The sequence below is a fragment of the Necator americanus genome, chromosome III (genome assembly GCF_031761385.1).
Source record: "Necator americanus strain Aroian chromosome III, whole genome shotgun sequence".
Lineage (NCBI taxonomy): Eukaryota > Metazoa > Nematoda > Chromadorea > Rhabditida > Ancylostomatidae > Necator > Necator americanus.
The window spans coordinates 31068068-31087840 of NC_087373.1; the positions used below are offsets into that span (position 1 = coordinate 31068068).

At 40.6% G+C, this 19773-nt stretch overlaps 3 protein-coding genes across 6 annotated transcripts; 1 reads left to right on the forward strand and 2 right to left on the reverse strand.

Moving 5' to 3' along the window:
• Nucleotides 1-499: 499 nt before the first annotated feature.
• Nucleotides 500-5964, reverse strand: RB195_011538 (uncharacterized protein; the record flags this gene model as incomplete). Of its 3 annotated transcripts, XM_064192993.1 has the most annotated exons (10): nt 500-782; nt 847-979; nt 1040-1243; nt 1586-1664; nt 1784-2004; nt 2073-2166; nt 3604-3757; nt 4675-4726; nt 5265-5464; nt 5810-5964. In XM_064192993.1, 10 exons carry the CDS (start codon nt 5962-5964, stop codon nt 500-502), a joined length of 1575 nt encoding a protein of 524 aa, XP_064050575.1. The 3 variants fall into 3 exon arrangements, with proteins under 3 accessions (XP_064050575.1, XP_064050576.1, XP_013294060.2); XM_064192992.1 differs by lacking the exons at nt 5265-5464; nt 5810-5964 and having other exon boundaries at nt 4675-4754; XM_013438606.2 differs by lacking the exons at nt 500-782; nt 847-979; nt 1040-1243; ... (3 more) ...; nt 3604-3757; nt 4675-4726 and having other exon boundaries at nt 5254-5464.
• Nucleotides 5965-6178: 214 nt separating this feature from the next.
• On the forward strand, nt 6179-10733 carry RB195_011539 (uncharacterized protein; the record flags this gene model as incomplete). Its single annotated transcript, XM_064192994.1, has 17 exons — nt 6179-6244; nt 6321-6467; nt 7317-7433; nt 7698-7775; nt 8120-8209; nt 8270-8392; nt 8450-8594; nt 8660-8787; nt 8849-9007; nt 9063-9158; nt 9344-9424; nt 9483-9614; nt 9736-9922; nt 9981-10117; nt 10181-10306; nt 10385-10470; nt 10541-10733. 17 exons carry the CDS (start codon nt 6179-6181, stop codon nt 10731-10733), a joined length of 2091 nt encoding a protein of 696 aa, XP_064050577.1.
• A 916-nt stretch (nt 10734-11649) lies between these two features.
• Nucleotides 11650-19285, reverse strand: RB195_011540 (uncharacterized protein; the record flags this gene model as incomplete). 2 transcript variants are annotated; one of them, XM_064192996.1, is made up of 12 exons in its annotated part: nt 11650-11739; nt 11803-11889; nt 12221-12390; nt 12480-12705; nt 12782-12852; nt 12910-12927; nt 12982-13110; nt 13524-13583; nt 13972-14025; nt 15717-15988; nt 16050-16248; nt 18346-18358. In XM_064192996.1, 12 exons carry the CDS (start codon nt 18356-18358, stop codon nt 11650-11652), a joined length of 1389 nt encoding a protein of 462 aa, XP_064050579.1. The 2 variants fall into 2 exon arrangements, with proteins under 2 accessions (XP_064050579.1, XP_064050578.1); XM_064192995.1 differs by lacking the exon at nt 18346-18358 and adding an exon at nt 19201-19285 and having other exon boundaries at nt 12782-12927.
• Between the last annotated feature and the right edge of the window lie 488 nt (nt 19286-19773).

Here is a 19773-nt window from a genome sequence, read left to right on the forward strand (position 1 = left end):
CCCCTCTTCACGTCAATGATGATGTTCTTGTAGAATGGAGCCATTATTATTTGAAATGCAGTATTATTGTGCGGTTGCTGCCTTTTCTTGCTACAGAAGCATTTTTGTCCGGTGTCATTCTGCGGCACAAATCCCACCAAAAGTGTGACTCCTGCACAACGGTATGTGCAACAGCGGCAAAACTAAAAAGGCGCCTAGATCAACCAGTTAGACCCATCCAATATAAGTTTTATTCTGTTTTCACTTTTCGTGTATATTAAAAGTGAAAGCACTAATTAAGGAGAAAACATCTACTATACATTCAAGAAAGAACAATGGAACAAAGTATGAAACAAGAGTCTCGTCTAACCACAACCAGCATCAATAACATACAAATTTATGAAATAGTAGCAGAAAAAGAACACTAAACCGAAAAAAGAACAACTCGAATTACTTACATGCAATTGTTGTGTAAAGATTATTGCACGGTAATAGAAACAAGCGTAGTAATAGCGATCAACTACTGGGGTGGAGGAGTTTGCTGAACATGTGGTGGAGCTTTTTGTTCAGAATTCGCTTCTTCATTTGCAGGCTCTGGTGCAATATAATCTCCTTCCGGCTGTGGCTGCTGAGCTTCTGTTTTTTCAGAACCAGGCATAATCTCGCGGAATTCAATTGTGTACTCTGGATACATCCGGTAGATCATGACGGTAATAAACTTCACATTATTAGCTTTCGGATAGTTGGGCACATAAAACGACGTGACTTCCATCCTATGTTTCAGCAGCAAATGAAGGTAGTACCTCAAAGTAGACAAATATGTTCATGAAAAGTTATCACTAAATTAACAATTTCACGAGTACATACTGCGTCGGGAAATCGAAATTCACATCGCAAACGTTGCATTTTTCACCAGTAAGTTGCGTTTCCGTTGCTAGTAATTTATCATGGTCATAGAATGACAACTTCACATCCAAAATACTACCACCATGATCCACAACTAAAAAAAGAACTAGTTTACATGAAAGATATTACAGTAATCCAAAAAAGAACTGCTCACTATGTTCAATAGCTTCAACAGGTTTGTTGAAGGACTCTTGCGTTAAGCAATAAGGACATTTTTCTTGCTGCATTGGACCGATAGAGTAGCCTGTACTTGTTACTCGCGGCCCTTCAATCTGAAGAACGGGTGGAGGTTGAACCGGAGATGAGGATGTTGGATCAGCGGGATTTGCAGGAGATGGAGCGGGTGTTAACTCGACACCTAAATCAAAAGTGAATTTGATTGTGGAGAAATCAAGAGAATCTTTTTTTCTATGCAACAGCTACGCTGTAGCAACTGAAACGCTCTACTTGGAGGACTTTCATATGAAAAAAGGAGGATTTCTAAAAGAAGAAAGCCCGAGTTGAAAGTGAATAACCTTTCGATGAAGGTTTCAGAGGATTTAAAAACTTTCATCTAGTTGAATAAAAGATGTGATGAATGTGTAACAGCGAGGAAAACCGTTTGAAATGTAGATAGAAACAAGAGAAATTTTAAGTTATCTATCAATATATAAAAAGTGAGGAGAGTTCGAAAGAGTGTGAAGTACGCAGAAGCACACACCTTTCTCTCTCGTTGGGGGCCTTCGTTTAACTATTGCTATAGCTTGGTCTCGCATCGCTGCCATTGCTGTGTGTTCATCCTGAAATCTTCGTAGCAAGTATGACTCGTAAGGGCACTGATCATCATCAATTCGAAAGTACTCTTAAGAACTATGAAACAGCACACTTCCGCAAGTTTCTTTATTAGAACGAAGCTCACCAGTTTTCTTTTCCTCAATTCTCTCCTCTTCCTAGCTGCCTCTACTTTACGTTGTCGTTCCCTCTCCGCCTGAAGTTCCTCTTCGCGCTCCTTTTCTCGCATGTATTGTCGCCGCTCTTCCCGATGCATCCTCTCCAGTTTGTCAACACCTCTCGACTTTCCCTTCGCTCGTTGCCTCATCTCTCGTTCTAGTTCTTCCGACTGCCTTAAGGCATGAGAACCTGAAAAAGTCAGTAAGATAAGCGCGAACAAATCAACATAGCAAAGTAACCGTAAGATATGGCCTCACCCTTATTTCTATTAGAGTCGTCTGAGAAAGCATGGGCAATTCGTCCGGGCTTGAGATCCGGTTTTTTGGCTTTCTCGTTACCCTTACGTTCACCCTGAATAATGTATTTTCGAACCACCACACTTAATGGATTCTTTCAAAGCTATCAGCAAGGAACTATAGTCAAGTCAAAACAACATGAAGCAAGATGGAGTTGCATAAGCGCTTGCGACACAGTGGAGACAGAGGTTGGAATCGAGGTAGGGCCATCGCCAAGTGCAGCAGTCGGTGGTGCCATCAAGGGTTCACCACGATCATAACCACTACGCTAGTTCATGCCCGTATTTGTGTGTCACGAAAATACCCCATAATGATGCAAAACTCTGCATAGGTGAGGTGTCGAACCATCGTCAGGCACCTGATAGGCGAACACTCTACCTTTTCACCTTTATGCTCAGCTATACTGGCATGTATGTTGGCTTTTATAAGGAAAGTTAGTTTCTGCCATATGTTAGTGAGGGTAAATAAACTTTTGTGTGAACGTATACTTCCAAATTTGCAAACTATCATGCTATATAATAACGAACTTATACTGTCACGTGTGTGCGTCTGTGTATTTGTGTGTCTCAGTCAAGAAATTTCAAAAAGAGAGGGAGACGGATACCCTAGCGTCGGTTTGGTGCGCTGGAGCTCCAATGCGGTAAAATTGGGTAAGACGGGTCCCGAGGCATCGAATTCGTGCCCCAAAGTCAGAGTCAGAGTCAGTCAGATAGCTATGAAATGGGGTGGGACGGGTTTCGCGGGATCGGATTGGTGTACCGGTGCCAGAAAGCCATAGAGTGGGGTGAGACGGGTCCCACTGCGTCGAATTCGTGCGCGGGAGGCCCAACGCTATAATTGGTTTCTATGACCCATTCGCGTATCTATTTCCAAGCATATTTCCCTGATGCTGGTAACATCCTTTCTTCAAAAAGTATAAACACACATACAGCTTAAATACAATACCACCAAACACACGTTCATTTGGTCTGACGTAGTGTGTTATCTTCATCACTACGATGCTAATATTCACGTCATTTCATGTGAGCGCATTCTGTGCTGAGTTACTTGTGTTGCTAGTTGAGTTGGAAACTCATACTTCGAATAATGTTTCCAAATTGTGAAGGTTTCACAGAAACATAGATGTAAAATCAAGATTTGTTGTTCTCCAATTATACTGAGGCTAATGAAGAGTTTAGGAAGAAAATCATGAAGTCGCTCATCTATGCACAAATTTTTGAAGAAAATATGAAAAAAGCGTTGATAGAAAGAAAAAACTCTTATAATTTTGCAAAAAAAAAGTCACTACTGTTATTCCTTATTGATCGGTGAATTGAATGCGAGCGAAGCGAACACCAAAAAAAACCTGAAGTCCGGCTTTAGCTGGATTTTCGGACTGGTGTATATATATATAAATATATATATATATATATATATAGATAGAGAGAGAGAGAGAGAGAGAGAGAGAGAGAGAAGGAAGTCGAAAACCATAGCGGTAAAAGTAAAAACCCACCTCAGTTTTATCAAAGTGGTAAATCTGGTAGATCAAACCAAAGGATTGATGGCTAATCAAATGTTTCTGATATTCATGCCGATCTCGAAACGTATCACCACAAATGAAGCATAAATGATGCTGAAGGTCTGCTACCGATCTACGTTCATTATTCCTGAACAAAAAGAAAATATAGTAACAGTTTCGAATTCCCCTATCTGTGTAATACTATTTAGTAGGGAAGTTTCACAACAGAGTGCCACAATGAACAGGTCAATGCCAAACAATGAGTACCGGCAGTAACCCAGTTTTTTTTTACTCAAAAACACGTCAAAAACTATGTCATATTGGCAGATGGAGACGTTCTAAAATGGACGCCAGTAACCCTAGGTCTATACTTATAATCCTTCACTTCTGACCAAATTCTACTTTTAAAAAAACCAAGTGGACACTTCAGATCCAATTTAATTCGAATAAAAACTACAACTGAAAAAGAATCAAGAAAATACAAACAAACAAAATGTAGCACTGTCCCATATTTGTAAAAGTTGAAAAAAAAAAATCCCCAAGAGTAACGTCGACTCCAACCCTAGATTACCATATCCCAAAAAACCACAATCGGTTAAATACTCCAGATAACCAACTCAAACAAAACTACTCAAAGAGTAAAACTGTCCCTAGTAGCATCATTCACATCACGAGAATGATTTTTCCTTCCAAGCGAGGCGAATAAACACTAACAAACGCAAAATTTATGAATTTGGAGCGCACTCCATATAAAATAGATTCTGGTCTCTCATTTCATCTCAAAGCCCCATTATTTCCCGAAGTAATAGTAATATTGTATTCGTATGAACACGAAGTCCCGACACAAGATTACTTGTAGAAGGAAAAATGTGTCATTGCACTAAACTATAAAATGTTACGAGAGAAAAGACGGAAAACATGTCAGAAACGTACCCAAAATTAAAAGTAGAAATGTGAATTAGTAATGTTTGAAAATGAAAAGCTTCACCAAAAGCTAAGCCCGAAAATTGGAAAAAAGATATTACTTCGAAAAAAAAAACATAGAAGTAAATTAGATCTGCTCACCTTAAATACATCCCCATTTCCGAGCGTATTCGACTCAGTATATGAAGCAACGCTAAACATTCAAATATACTTAAAATCATCGACCATCAGTGACTAGGCGAGGTGAATGCGATATGAACGTTCACAGTACGAATGTAAAGAAACCAAGGTAAGGATTTTCAAATCACCATCTTTATAGCAACATGACCAAAAGGAACAAGTGAAGAAGTTCAAAGAAAACAAAGGCCAACACTCAAAACAACTAACTAATCCTACACTTAATATATACATTATTTGACAAATCTAGCTAGCTAGACTCAATTATCTGTAGGTGCAGCACAGAAAGACTCGTGCCTATGCAACGAAAACTCGAATCGAACTCTCAGAAATAAAGTAACGGGTTAAATTCCTACAAAACTTCTTGAAACGAGTAGAAATTCTAGAGAATTCTATCCGTTTCATCTCATCAAGTAATTGCTTGATGAAAAGAAATTGAGACACCCCAAAAAATCCAACCGAAACACTTACAAACATCGATCCATAGATGCGCTTTCAAATAATTCCGTAAATGACTGGGAAATATCAGCAAGAAATTATCCTTCAAACAGCACCACCAAAACGAGCTTCCGGCGGCTTCCTCACAGCGTCCTCGTATTTCATTCGTTCCTGCTCTTTTTGAAGCGAACGTATTCGATTCGAAAGCTCCAATCGATACTCAGCCTTGTCACCGTATTGACAGTATAGGTCGAAATCAGGAGAAATCAGACGTTTCACATCGTAGATTATGTCAGGGGTGGGGAATGCGAATTCTCTGGAAAACGATGAAGTCATGTCAAATCTTGTTTCTTTCGCAAGACGTTGGATTTTCAAAAGTTATTAATAAACCACGAACTTTATACAGCATGACGGGAATAATAAAGCTAAAAAAAGTGCAACGTGTAAAACCTCAGGAAATTTTTGCATTAATAGCATTTCAGTCATGCCTACAGCAAATGTACTTAGAGTACAAAATATGAGTATTTGATCCTCTAGGCTAGCTTCAGCTCTGAATGCTGTTTTGTTTCTTCAACTCTCACAAGCAGAGTAAGATTTTTTAAAAATATGCTGAATAAAAAAGGAATACAGAGGACAATTGAAATTAAAACATGAAACTCACACAATAACAAGTGCATATCCTATGTGGAACAATAAGCTAGCTCCAGTAACTTTCCAGTAATCCCAAAAAGCCTCTTTCTTATCTTTGAAGAGAATCCGGTCACGATTTGGCAGGAATTTCCACGATGAAGTAAGCAAACGAAAGCACTGGCGCATAATACTAATCAAATGCTCGATGTCTGGATCTATATTCCTAAAAAATCATAACAAATAAAAGCGATAATCACACGAGTGCCACAACAAATGGAAAAATTTACTTCAAATACGAATAAAAATAGTGGAACGACCCGTTAGGGCGTAGTTACGACCATCACACATAATTTGAATTATTTTCACGAATGAACTGTGCTGAAGTACCAGTAACGACGTTATGGGACTGTGCGAACTTTGCGGCAGCGACTATCCGGACGGAGGAGACTCGAAAAATATCCATGAGGTGATATTCAAGTCAAACTCACTTCTCCGTCTACTCCGTGCTCTCTTACTCATTTGTGTAGTTCCCGTTGTTTCAGTCCGGCAAACGTCATCAGAAAGCAGTCGAACGACGTGCACAAGCTGCAGAACTTCCCAAGAAGACCATATTCGTTGCTTTCGCCCGTAAGGGAGATACAAAATATAGTTCAGTCGACTCCAATACAATCGCTGCGGCATTTCAAAGTGTAAGTGGTAAACACAACCGTTTATCTAAACCTGCGTTTCTCGAAATAGGCGATGTTGAGATCTTTTCAAGAGGGGTAAGGGTCTAGTTCACGAGTGTGAGATTGATCGCTCTCAATTCCATTCAGTAACTCATAAAAGGGCGCGTGAAACAGCGTAGTATGCGTCGTACGTCCAACGTACACAATACAACTGGTATAATTCAAATAAGCAGCGGAAGCTGTCTCAACCGTACAGTTGTAGATGTTTTACAAATTCTTTTCGTTCTATTGGACGTGACAAGTTGCATCGCTGGGGAGACTGGATCACGCAAGACAGCTTCTCACTTCTTTCTCTGAATTATCGGGGTTGTTGGGTTGAGCGTAATCATTGTCATACTCATGAAATACGGCATTATCCCTATCCACCTATGGAGAGACCTCAACATCATCATTCCCGTGGCACGTTGACATTATCTCAGTACTGCCAGATATGAGTGATTTCTTGCAACTTTTTCTTGCTCATTCAAGCAAGCTTTCTTTTAAACTCGGTTTGAGAGATTTCTAGACGTATTGCCAAAAAATCAATGAAGTTGGGATGGTTTTTCTTTTGAATTCACCGCTCCACCTACCATATCGTCGCTCTTCTATTTTCCGCACACTGTTTACTGGTTGTATCAGTACATTATTCACTCGACGGAGTAACTAGCATTCTTCTATAGCATTCTCTCTATTCTTAATTCATACTATACCTCAGTTCTCTTGTTGTTTTAAGTGCGACAGATAGGTTGGAAACGGCTGCGTCAGAACATGAAGATGGAACTGCTTGGTAGTTGTCGATTAAACATTATCATTAGCTGTTTTCCCATTCAGTTCGGGGAAGTTACGCACGTCTCCTGTGGCTTTATGCAAGACCATGCTTTTGTCGAATTTGCTAACGAAAACGCTGTTGAAAAAGCGAAGGCTGCAAGATCCCTGCGAATAACTGATGTGAGTTCAATATCACATTTTAGTTTGAATCAGTGGAACCTCTGTTTTGTTTTTATTGCATCTATCTTCTTATTTTGGTATGTCTTTTCAAAAAAAGAACACCTCGATTTCTTGATGCCAATGCCCATTCCTTGATGTTCCTCTTTGTTTTTGTCACGAAATTCCTGCAAAAATCATTGTTGTTTATATCACAATGGAATTTAACGAAGACGTAACACCAATTTCTGTATGTTGTTAGGAAAATTTTACGATTTTACATTTTAGTCTCTCACTGGTGTTATCTATGAGCGTCGCATAACCTTCAAGGATGACCATAGTGGTCCATCCATCGACATTGACGAGGTAGGTTGAACGGTTCCTGTAACTTCAGTTTTATAGAGGTGACTAAAAAAATCAGTAAGCTTCCTTTGAAAAATCACAGTTTGAGTAGCATCGTGATCCGCTCATACTTCATGAAGTTTATTAGTTTTTTTTTCTGTGGATCTTTTTTTGAATGTTTTCAATGATATATGGTGAGCACTACCTGGAGCGGTGCATCAAGTTGAAATACATTGCTTACAATTCTCTCTATTATGCTTGACTCCTCATGTCCTCAGGGGATTCGTTCTCATGATATGTGTATAGTTCTAGCATAGTCTTGTTCAGCAGGGGCTCAATTCTCCTCTCTCTCTTTCTTTTCTTTTCAGGTGATTAGTCTTGTCAAGGACCCATTCTGTGAAGGGTTCTCCCTTCAAGTCGACCGGGTGGCATCCTCCATTGCAACTACAGAAGCTGAGGTATAATGGGTCATGAAAAAGGGTCAGAACAGTTTTGCAACTCAAAGTTCTTTCTCTCAGAGATCTCATCGAGCTTCACTCTGCAAACGTTTTGAGGAACTTTTACGACGTTATATCCAGAATCCTATTGTCGTGCAATTTGGCTCAGCTATAACAGGTGTTGGCACGAATGATTCTGATGTGGTAATAAATATTCATATGCTTCGTATTTGCATAGCTGAAATACAAAAACATTGGCAGGATCTATGTATTTTGTTCGCTTCGGATGAAGGTTCGCTCATGAGCGAGTTCGTGCGCGATAGTGCGGAACTTTTATCATGTCCGGCTGAAAATTTCAGAGAAAATCTCATTCATCGGGAAGAATTGAATGCGCTTTCTGTTCGAGGTAAGATTTCCTTCGCGTAGACTTTATGGTTTCCTCATTTCTTTAAAGGTGTTGTTTTGTTTCAGACCAAACTGAATTGTTGTTCCGAATCCTGAAAGAATTGAGAAGAGAGAAATGCGGTTTTTTCAAAAGCTTACATGCAGTTTCTGATGCACGTTGTCCCGTAATACGGTTTCGAGCGTATGATAAGCATGTGATTCTTTTCAGTGGAGAAATATTGCTAGATTTGATTCTATTGACTGTATTTTTTTCAGTTAGTAGAACTGTCAGTGAATAACTACATCGGCTATCAAAAGTCGGCCTATATCGGAGCAGTGGTGCAAGGAGACCAATCTGGTACACTTAGAAAATTAGTACTAGCGTTACGCTTCTGGGCATTGTCTAATGGATTGTTCATCTCAGAAAAGAAAAAGGTAGCCTTTATTCAGAAATATTATATGTTACATTGGGTAGTTCTCTGCTATTCAGACTTGGAATCTCAATTCGTACACGATAACGTTAATGTTTGTCACCTTTTTGCAGTCAGAAAAATTATTGCCAGTCTTCACCTCTTCGGATGTCACGGTTTGTGCGGTAGTAGTTCACATTTTTCTTCCCGTTTTCCGAAATTTTGCACCTAGTAGAATTTTGTTATGAAAAAAGAAGTGGATCTTACTTAATCTATTAGCCGTTTTCCCTCCTTATAAAGTTTAGGGGGTCATTTGTCTGATATACCAATTATGAATTTAAAAAAAAAGTAGAAGTTTCAGGTGAACACGAATGACGTTAGGGTCGATTTTGCGGTCCCGTCCTTTAGTTTGGCTGATGTCGACCAACGGAAGCTGTTCAAGGTAAATTACTGGCACCTTATTTGTGGTAACGATTCATCTATACTTCCGTATTATTTAGAAATTCTTCATTTGCTGTGTCGAAAGTAATCTGGACAAGTTAGTTTTTTCACCAAGGAAAGGAAATTTGGTATCGCTAACTGAACTTCAGGAAGAGATGAACTCCAAACCTGAATCAGTGCTTTTTGTGCAGGTATTCCGGAAAATATTTTGGTTTTTTGTTCACTTCTTTCGTCATGCATGTCTTACGATAAGTACCTTCTTGTTTTCGTACTATTTACATCGTCCATTTCATAATCAGCTCTTCTTCTTAGGACCCAATCGAGTTGACAGATAATGTAGCGAAAAATGTGACCACCAAAGCTTTGAAGACGATGAGGCATGCGATGATGCTTTCGTTAGCTGCGATGAAGCGAGATACCGATTCTTTTGCAGTGATTTTACGTGTACTGAATAAATCTGAAACAAATGCATCACCTTCGCCGGTTATACCCAACACTGGTCAGTTAAAGTTTCCCACCAAAATTTGGAAATGGACAATTCGAACATTTTCTTCTAGAGGGGTCCTGTCGCGTGTCGGGATTTCCGGAATGGTTTGATGAATACGTAGCAGAAACATTAGTTCATATTATTCTAGCAGCTATATTGCGATGCGAAAGTTCAGTCACGCCTGCGAAAAGACCACGATTCGACTGTGTATGGTTTTAAAGAGCTGTTCAAATCCTACTTCCAAAAATTTCCAAAAGAAGAAATGTTTAGGATGCAGAAGATCTAGGTACCTTTGAGGCATCCAAGAGACTGTGGGTGTCGAGAAGGACACTCCGGAAAAAATGGAGTGCTCTTCTGAGTTCCAAAGAACAGTTTCCACTTCTTGTTGAGGCATTGGTTAGTCAGGTCTATAGCATTATATGGGATTTGAGTCGTAATAGTGTTCAGCATACTCGAATCAATCAAAGATTTTAGGTCTCCCAATCGTTGTCTGTAACTTCCGTAAACGATTGTCCTGTAAAGTTCCAAGCGTTCTTTGATGTCCATAAGGACTCGCTATGGTACATTCACCGTTTTTTATTTGTCATAAGTTGTGGATTACCGTAATACGCAACGTTTCTTTGTATTCAGGGTTGGGCTGAAGCTCATAGAAGGTGACGCTGTGGATGTAGCAAATGTGGGACACTTTTTAGAACAGATGTTGACAAAAGTAAAAGATTATTTCCTTTCTGATGCTAATGTAAGTACTTGCCACTTAACAGTTGAAGAATTCATGGCAAACGTTGAAGAGATTTATGATCATAACAAGGAAAGGATTAGTTAGACTATAGCTAATTCTTTAGAACATTACCCTATGCATTGGTTTTTGTTTCTAATTTTTTTTCCTCCATGTGTTATTGAGCCGGTTTTCATTCGATCTTGATCTGACATGTTCGAAGTTCTCATAGTTTTCTCTTCTGATACAGAGTTTTGATTTTGTTTGAATATAGTTTTCTTCACCAATTTCGTTTAGAACTACAGATTTAACTATAGAACATGTGATGATTTGTTTTCTTAAAATGAATGTCTTTCAAGTTTACAACTGTACTAATGTGGTGATTTGATATAAGAGTCATTCACACTTCTACTCCTCTGTATCTTTGAGGAAAAGCAGCTCTTCTCTTGGATGAGCAAGTATTATTTCTTCTGACCGTAAACATATGAATTGTGATATCGAGTGAACGGATCATTTCAGCATTAAGGCAGTCCAACGCTCAATATTCATGACCCTTTCTTTCTCATAATCTTCGATCTCACTGGTGATCATATTTGTCTATTAAAGCATGAAATAGTTACCCATATATGTTTATATCTATCAAGTAATAGCTACTCTGAAAATGATCTACACGTAATGTTAAGTATTGAAGCGAATGAAAGGCAATTACCACAACTTGCACGTAAGTAAACATTCCATGAATATATTCGGATATCACAAGCTACAACAATACCACAATATGATTAAAATTAAACTGTACATCTCAAAACTGATGGGATAGGAATATAAACAATTTAAAGTTGTTCATGTACCTGAGGAAAATCAACAAGAGAAAAAAAAGAAAAATGACAATTTGTAAGATTCAAAACCAAGAAGTGGACGTATCCAGCTGAAAAGAATCACTAGGCATGCACTCACTACATTGATGAGAAGTTGTCAATAGCTGTCTTCAAAATAGGCTTCATCGGCTGAACCGTTTCTTAGTTTAGTTTTCCTTTACAAGTGCTTTGGGAAATAGACCAGCAGGTAACGTTTTGAAACCTTCAACTTTACCACGATACCAATAGTTATCCACCTGGAATTCATTGATTGTATCTGTTCATGAGATGCTAAAATGTTCCTCAGTTGTCTCACTCACATCTTCAACAATAATTATCTTGTCGCCTTTGGAGAAATAGAGAAGAGTAGGATCATCGGTACAATGGTCCGCAATTGCAGTTACCACCTAGAAGAAAAGGGAATCATTACAATTGTAGCCGCCAATAGTCAACTGTTATAAAGTGTCGGTTTTTTTTTCCACCAAAACAGATCCCCAAACTCGATATATGGGTTGTCGATCTCTTCATCCTAATGCTCTGAATGATGATCTTCTACTTTCGCCTATTCTATTTCATGCACTCCTTTTTCTTCATACCTCTTTTACTGTGTTCATTTTCACATAATATTTCTGTCTAAACATCTAAAACATTTGTAACTCTAGCTCGAAAGTTTTCTAAAGAGAATTTGACAATGAATTCTCTTTTTTATGGCAAGATACTTCCACGCCATGAACTCACTCGTCCTGTGCCTCCAAGGGCTGAAAGAGCTGCTATACCGCGCATCTTTGGGCTCTTCACCAATGTACCATAGGGGGCGAGAAATGACATAGGAGCGAGTCCCTCCTGGCCATTCACCCGTCCTCGTATCCAATCTTGGTCCAAATGTGCTATGATTTGTATTGTGTCTCCTGGAAATGTACTGGGTTGATTTCGTTCAAAAAAGTCACCCTAAAATTCTAACTGCTGGCGTTGATTCCAATCTACCCGCACGACTCACCGGCCTTAAACTCCAAATCGCCAGCTACTCCTGACGAATAGTCATAGGCTGCAGTCATCTGTTCCAAAGATTTGGGCTGAACTGCAGGTTGCGTCATAGGTAGACCACCTATTCCGGGACATGAGACGAAATTCGCCGGAAAGATCCCTTCACTGCCATGTAGGTTCCCTCGCAACCAATCAGGACCGACCCGTTCAATGGCCCTGATTTGATCGTTGACGTGGAACTAAAGCTGGAGGTGACATCAGAGAGTAGGGTTGACAGACCCTAACGTAACAAGCCAACTTATCAACTATACGAACAGACAAATCTCCTGGAGTATTTGACTGATAATCGTAGATCGCTGTTGCTATCACTCCTGTTGTTGGGATTTCTGAAGTCAGTGGTACTTGAATATCCAGAAATGATACGGGAATAATACCGTATGAACCGGTACGATTGTTCATCCCTGCAATCCAATGCTTTGCAATGGAAATCCTCATTCATAAAAGAAAGATGGTACCGTAGACCCATTGTTCGTCGACGTTTCGCTTCAGGACTACGATATCACCAGCAGCGCATGACAACTCATCCTGTTGAGATCCGGTAAATGAAAATTTCGCGATAGCATGCGGTTGTGATGGAGTGACAGCTGAATAGAATAAGATTAGCTTGATATTAAGAGATAATAACAGTTTAATACAGTACGCCTGGAAATGATTTTATGCGCCAACCGTTCTAAATTTCTTGATGTCATCTACTTATAGACATGGAATTGAACCAGCGCAATTCGAAAAATCAAAGGAAAGAACGAAGGGGAAATCCCTAAGAACTTCTCATCCTCCCTTTTCTATGCTGCATGGTTGGATTTCGCTCACAAAGAGATAAACAGCGCAGCGGTTATCAGACAATACTTTTTGAACAAGGTTAAGGAAAGTTCTCCAACTAGAAATTGTAGTTGTTTATAGAACATGTAATGCTAAACAAAAGAAAAACTAAGGAGATGGCATGCGGATAGCGATTTAAACGAAAACACTTTTAAAAAGACGAGTGAATCAGCACTACCAGATGTAATCCTCGACGTCGGTGGAATCGGCGGTGGTGGACGAGCAGGTTTATTAGAACCTATGACAAGAAAGAATACTACTGTGCTACTTTTGCTTGAACAGATGAAGGAGTGAACAGAGACAAACTCCTTGTTACCCTCTACATCTGATTTGAATTCATTCTTTTCTTCACCTATATTCACACCTCCAAATGTTGGTAGCAGAAAAAGCGTACATAACATGCAATAGATAATTCTTTTGTATGGACCCGAAAACTTCAAAGAAATCTTCTGCCGAAAAAGAGAAAAGAGAGAAAAAAAACTCCATGGATTTTATTCTGAGTTGTTTATAGTTGAAGAATTCCAGAAAATCTCCGATAATAATGTTATAAACTAAAGAAAACAAAACGAAAAGACATCATGCGGGGGAATAAAGCGGAAAAGAGGAAAGCGAGGAAAACTTACTACCTTTATTTGGTGACGCGGGTTGAGGTGGACGAGTTGGCTGAGGTTTTTTTGTGCCTAAATTCACTACGCACTAACATGCACATGCAAGTTTACACTTTTAATGAGTACTAGCCTAATCACTCAACATCTTTCTGGTAATAAGTACTTACTACAACGAACATTGTTCGAAATGATCGGGCACGTGTTTCCAATGTTGTTTCCAGTAAACTTGAGATAACATAGAAAACAAGGAAATAACGTAGGGTGAAAACTACATGAGGCACGGTGCATTTGCGTAAGCGGCTTCTCTCGAGGCGATGCGGTGGAGTGCAATGGTAAGGAGCGTACTGGGATCCTTGCTGCCACCACCCATCGCTGCAGTTTGCGATGGTCCCACTTCGGTTCCAATTACTGCTTCTGCCGTGCCGTTTCGAGCGCGTACGCAAACGCACCGTGCTTCATGTCGTTTTGACCCGACTATATCTATAAGGTTTCGTGGCCCGGAACCGCAGTGCAATGCCGGAAAATCAAGTATTATGTGAGAAGAATCTGTGACTATACACCTTGTTCACCTAGCGTACTGGGTTAAGGCCAAGAGCAGCCGAAATTCTGAGTGACACTGATGTAAGGACTATCAACAGCGCGTTCCACAAAATACTTCGGTTTTCGCGTAACTCTATAGTTTTATACTTACATTTGCAAATTTGTTCTGCATAAAACTGTCAAGGATCCTCTGTTCGTCCTAATATCAGCCCTAGACCTAACAGCTAATGATCGACGTTGACAGTGCTCAGAGAAAACTATCAACAGCTCAGTTGGACGTATAGCCGGGTCAAAACGACATGAGACACGAGTGTAGTTGCGGTGCATTTGCGTACGCGCTCGAAACGGCACGGTGAAGGCAGCAGTTGGAACCAAGTTGGGACCGTCTCAAACTGCAGCGATGGGTGGTGTTAGCAAAGTGATGCTTTCACCACACTCCTAGCCGCTACGGTCCCCCAAAGCGCCTCGAGAGAAGCCGCGTACGCAATTGTGTACCTGCTTCATGTCATTTTGACCCTACTATACTCTTATCCTGCGATGATATCGTAACTAAATTTTCAACAGCTCTGCAGCGATTAGCTGCAGCACAACCATAGCCTACTACCTTTTCTCCTCCACGGTTCAACCAGTGGCTTGTTTTCTTTCGTTTAAAAGCTGCATATCACGAAACAAACTATGTTGGAGTCTCTTTGGGCAAATTTAGAGTTCGGAACGTAAGTTACGAGTATGAGGGTGGCCCCCACAATTCGCCGTGAACATCCTGAAAAAAGCATGGGAGGCGGCGTTTTTTTTTTCTACGAGACATGTAAAAACGCACCACCACTGCGCACGCACTGCATCCACGAGCACGACGCCGGAAATCAGTAAGGTTTCCTTAGTGGTATATTCTAGTAAAATCAATTAATAAGCTTCTGAGGGAACCATAGCGTGTACAAGAGCACCTCATAGGAGCAAACGCTGTTCCCAAGTTGTTCTTCAAGATAATTAGACGGGATTGAGAAGAAGCACGCTCATACTCCCAATCTATACTCCGAACTCTACATTTGCCCAAAGAGACCTTAGTTTCATAGTTGCATAATACCCATTTTCGTGATACGCTGCCTTTAAAATCAATATTTAAGACAAGACAAATAATCCGAAAATGAATCATGTTCGGGAGTCATTTCAGTGCCGTGGACGAGAAAAAAAGTGCTCCAGAAAAAACGTAATCTATAATCACCTACCTTGGTTGTTCATATGTAATGCTTGGAGCTCATTGACCAATGACGGATAGGCAATCCCGTTGGAGGGGGTGGAGCCATAGTGGGAGGAGCTTGTTGATGGAACGGCTGGCAACGGTTTATTGTAGTCGTCGTTGGATTTATAAGTTGCTGAGGGCGTCGACGAGTAGCTGGACGCCGATGACGTCGCCATATGCGACCCTGTTGCACGATGCGGTGGGGGCGGTGGTGGCGATGCTATCTCATCATGTCGCGGCTTTGATGGAGGGCTTGGCCTGAAACATTGGGAGGAATTTTAGTCAAAGCGGAACAAGGAGGTGGTCAATTGGGGCTCACTTGTGTTCAGGGCTCCTTGCACCATACTGCTTTTCAAGCGCAGCAATCAGCTGGCTTCGTGTTTCAGGATTTTGTGCCGCTGACTTCGCGACACTGCGAACGAATGGATTTTTGGCTGCTGCGACAGCCGCCTGACGTACTTCAGGCTTTTTTGCAGCTTCGAAGAACGCTTTAGCTGCCGACACTGAGAAGGTGGTATCTGTAATATAGTGCACTCTTAGCTGGCAAATGCAATACTATTATCCTCAAAAAAAAGGTAAAAGTGAGTAAAAATAAGTATTAGTGAAAAAAAATGTCGAAGGAAGTGAGTAGAAATAAGCAAATAGCGTACCAAAAACGTATTGGAAAAATTTAATTGGGGTGAAGTTCGATCAAAAATTCAAGATGTCCTCTGGACGTTCGAAAGCTTCTGATCTACGGTGCAACATTGCGTAAGACTATGGTGAAAGGCGGCGCGGTTATCAACCGCTTGCAAGGTTCGATTGCAGTACTCAAAGGCATGCTAACAATTCCAGAAGAAGCTTTAGAGAGATTAGTATGATTTTGTCCTAATTTTTCTAATGTTCCTCCATTCATTTGCCCCTATTTCACGTACGCTGTTTTTTTTGACTTAGTGCAAACATAGATACATGTCCGGATAGGGATTTTCATCTTTTTCAACAATGTATCTAAAAAGTGATGGTATAGACGGGTCAAAACGACATGAGGCCGTCGCGAATTCCATCAATGAGTAGCGGCTAGCAAGTTTCCCGCCTCGGTCGTGTCCGCTAAGCTCCATCCACACCGAGCTTAGTGTCGTTTTGAACCGGCTGTATCGAGGGAAATCAAGGGCCGTAAACAAATTAGCATATCGTTGATACACTCTCTTTGAAATATATGTAGTAGAAATAATACTAGTTCCTTTTCTATAGAAAACAACTCCCAAAATGTGCACCAGTCCGAACATTCAAAAAAAAAAACACAGATGAAGAGTTATTGAAAGAAATGCCGAGACGTAGTGAAATAAAAACTTAGAGGGTACTCGAGAATTCCTCTTATTTCTAGACATTGGACTTAATAAACACGAACGAAGCAAGTATCACGAAAAGCCTTAAAGCTGATGACTAGACGGTTATTCAAACTGAAAAGAAAACAGATGGTGCAACGTAGTAGTTGCAGTCGGGTTAAAACGACCTGAAGCTAGGTGCAGTTGTACTCGAAGCGGGGCGGTGAAGCTAGCGGCTGCGATGCAGTTGCCCGAGCTGGGACCTTCACTCATCTCCACATTCCGAGTGGAGCTAGCGATGGTCCCACCATCGTGAACTCTGGGTCCACCGCACAGCTTCAAATGCGGTTCATAGTCATGCAATTGCACCAGTTTCCAAGTCGACTTGATCAGATTATACAACTGTAATTTTGTTCCTATGTACACGGTATTGTGTGATTGTGCAACTTCCTCTATGAGAAAAAAAAAACAAAAGACAAATTCTTTGGAAAATACAATCTTTCATTTTTCCGATTAAAAGTGCAATAAAATGCTGAAAAATGAGCAAACTTTCTCTCTCAAAAAATTAAGGTAGAAGTGAACAGATGAAAGTGTATGAAGTGGATAGAAAAAGGAATCAAATAAAACCTCAAGTAGATCTCTGAGATGAATAACAGGATGTGTGTTTTGCACTCAGCGGCGCCGCTACTTCTAGATGCTCTATCTTACTTTCTCATAATAACTAGAGCTTACATGTCATAGATTCTCTAAGACTAATGCTTAGGTGTTAGGGCCCCGAATGATCTAGCTATTTACCTCCAGAAATAAGGGCGCCACGGGATCCCCCCCCCCCTCCACTTGGAGTATACAAGAAGGCTGATACTACAAAAGAATGTCTGGACAATTCTCCCTTTTTCATCGGAAAAAGTCCGTTTAAAATGAAAATGATGGTGAGCTTCGTTCCACCTTGTTTTTGTTTTTGACCCACCTGTAGGTCTCGTCAGGTAAATAAATAAATAAATAAAATGTGTATAGAGGGACTCAAGAGATAGTATCCTTCGTAATAATGGGTAGTACGCCTAGTGATGGACGCAAAACAAGGGGAAACGACAAATTTCCCAACAAAATCGATACGCAATGACACCAGCACGATGATGTACCAAGCATTAGTTCGTAGTTCATCAAGCCTTATGTTACGTTTAACTGTGAGATTACTAGTTACCTTTGCCGTGGAGAGAAGTTAACCAGCTACACCATAGTTGAAAACGATTGAAAATAAACTGCGAAGAAAAAGAAAAAAAACCAGCGGCAACAAAGGAAATCTTGACGAACCTGACTTCGGCATACTGTGGGTGTAAGATTTACATAACTGTACAAATAATAGAATAGAACAGTATATACAGTTGGACAAAAAGCCTGACGAACTCAAAGAATTCACAACGACGTGAATGCACGACGTCGACTGCCCCACGAGGAGGCGAAATCGATTTCTGCGCACTCCTCGGTCCACATGTTATTTCGCCGGCTGTCAAACCAGCTGGCAGGTATTTGTGAACTAAGTGGATCACAAAGCGATCACAAAGCGGTCATCTGATGATGCCCATTTGTCGTATACTCGAACAATTATTGATTTTCGCCATGATTTAGTTTCATGTGGATAATTTCGGCGCAAAAAAATTCTGATTAAAGGCAGCATACCTCGAATCTGGGGTGGTACGGATTTCAGGTGGAGTATCCGTATACGGGGTCGTAGATTGTGGAGACCGGGGTGGTTCCGCTCATCTTTCCCTGAATCACTGCAAACAGCCAGCCCCTGAATGCCCTTTGTACGATGCCTTCTATTATTCTATTGAGCGCGCCACCCTTGCACGCGGAGCGTTCCTTACTGCCTATCGGGGCAGTCCGAATTGACTTTCGACGAATCGCAGGGCGGAGGCGGCGCAAGAGGTGGAGAGTTGAAATAGATGGCGTCGCACAAAGCAGCATTCTGGAGGCGGGTGTTTGCAATGATGCAGGGAGAGATGAGCGGAACCAGCCCGATCTCCATACTCTACGACCCCGTACACGGATACTCCACCTGAAATCCGCACCACCTCAGATTCGTGGTATGCTGCCTTTAATGGATCATTGATTGGTTCGTATGCTTGAGATATTAAGGAAAAATGATAAGCAATCAGATCTTCTCACATTCTTCGTTTTCGTTGCTCTCAGCCGACATGTGTGGCTTGGACGGCAGTGGCGGAGGCTCCATAGAACGTCCAGCTACGACCATTGCGAGTGGAATGACGTAATATTGCACTAAAATCTTATGAGATATGAAGAATTAGCATCACGGCATGGATGGAAGTATTTTTGGCTTTATCTCGTTGCCAACAAATAAGATGGAAGAAGCAGAAATATTTTTCACCATTGTGTGACTATACTATTTTGGTGGAACTTTGGTCACTGCAACAAATTATTTACGTAGTGTTTAACTTTGTATTGAGAAAAATAAGTGTTCAGATTCTGGGAAATTCTACTCTCATATAGAACAATAATTTGAACACTAACATCAAAGTACGAACGACTTTCGTAATTCTAACAGCAGCTAAGCGCCAGACCTTCCACCTTCGACAAATAAAGTCTCGATACCAAAGTCGTTCACTGTTTCAAATCGTAGTTGGACATATGAAGCTAGTCATTAATAACTCACAAAAATTTGCTATAAATAGTCTATAAATAGTCGTATTAACCGCGACTTTCATGATACCAGTAGAAAAG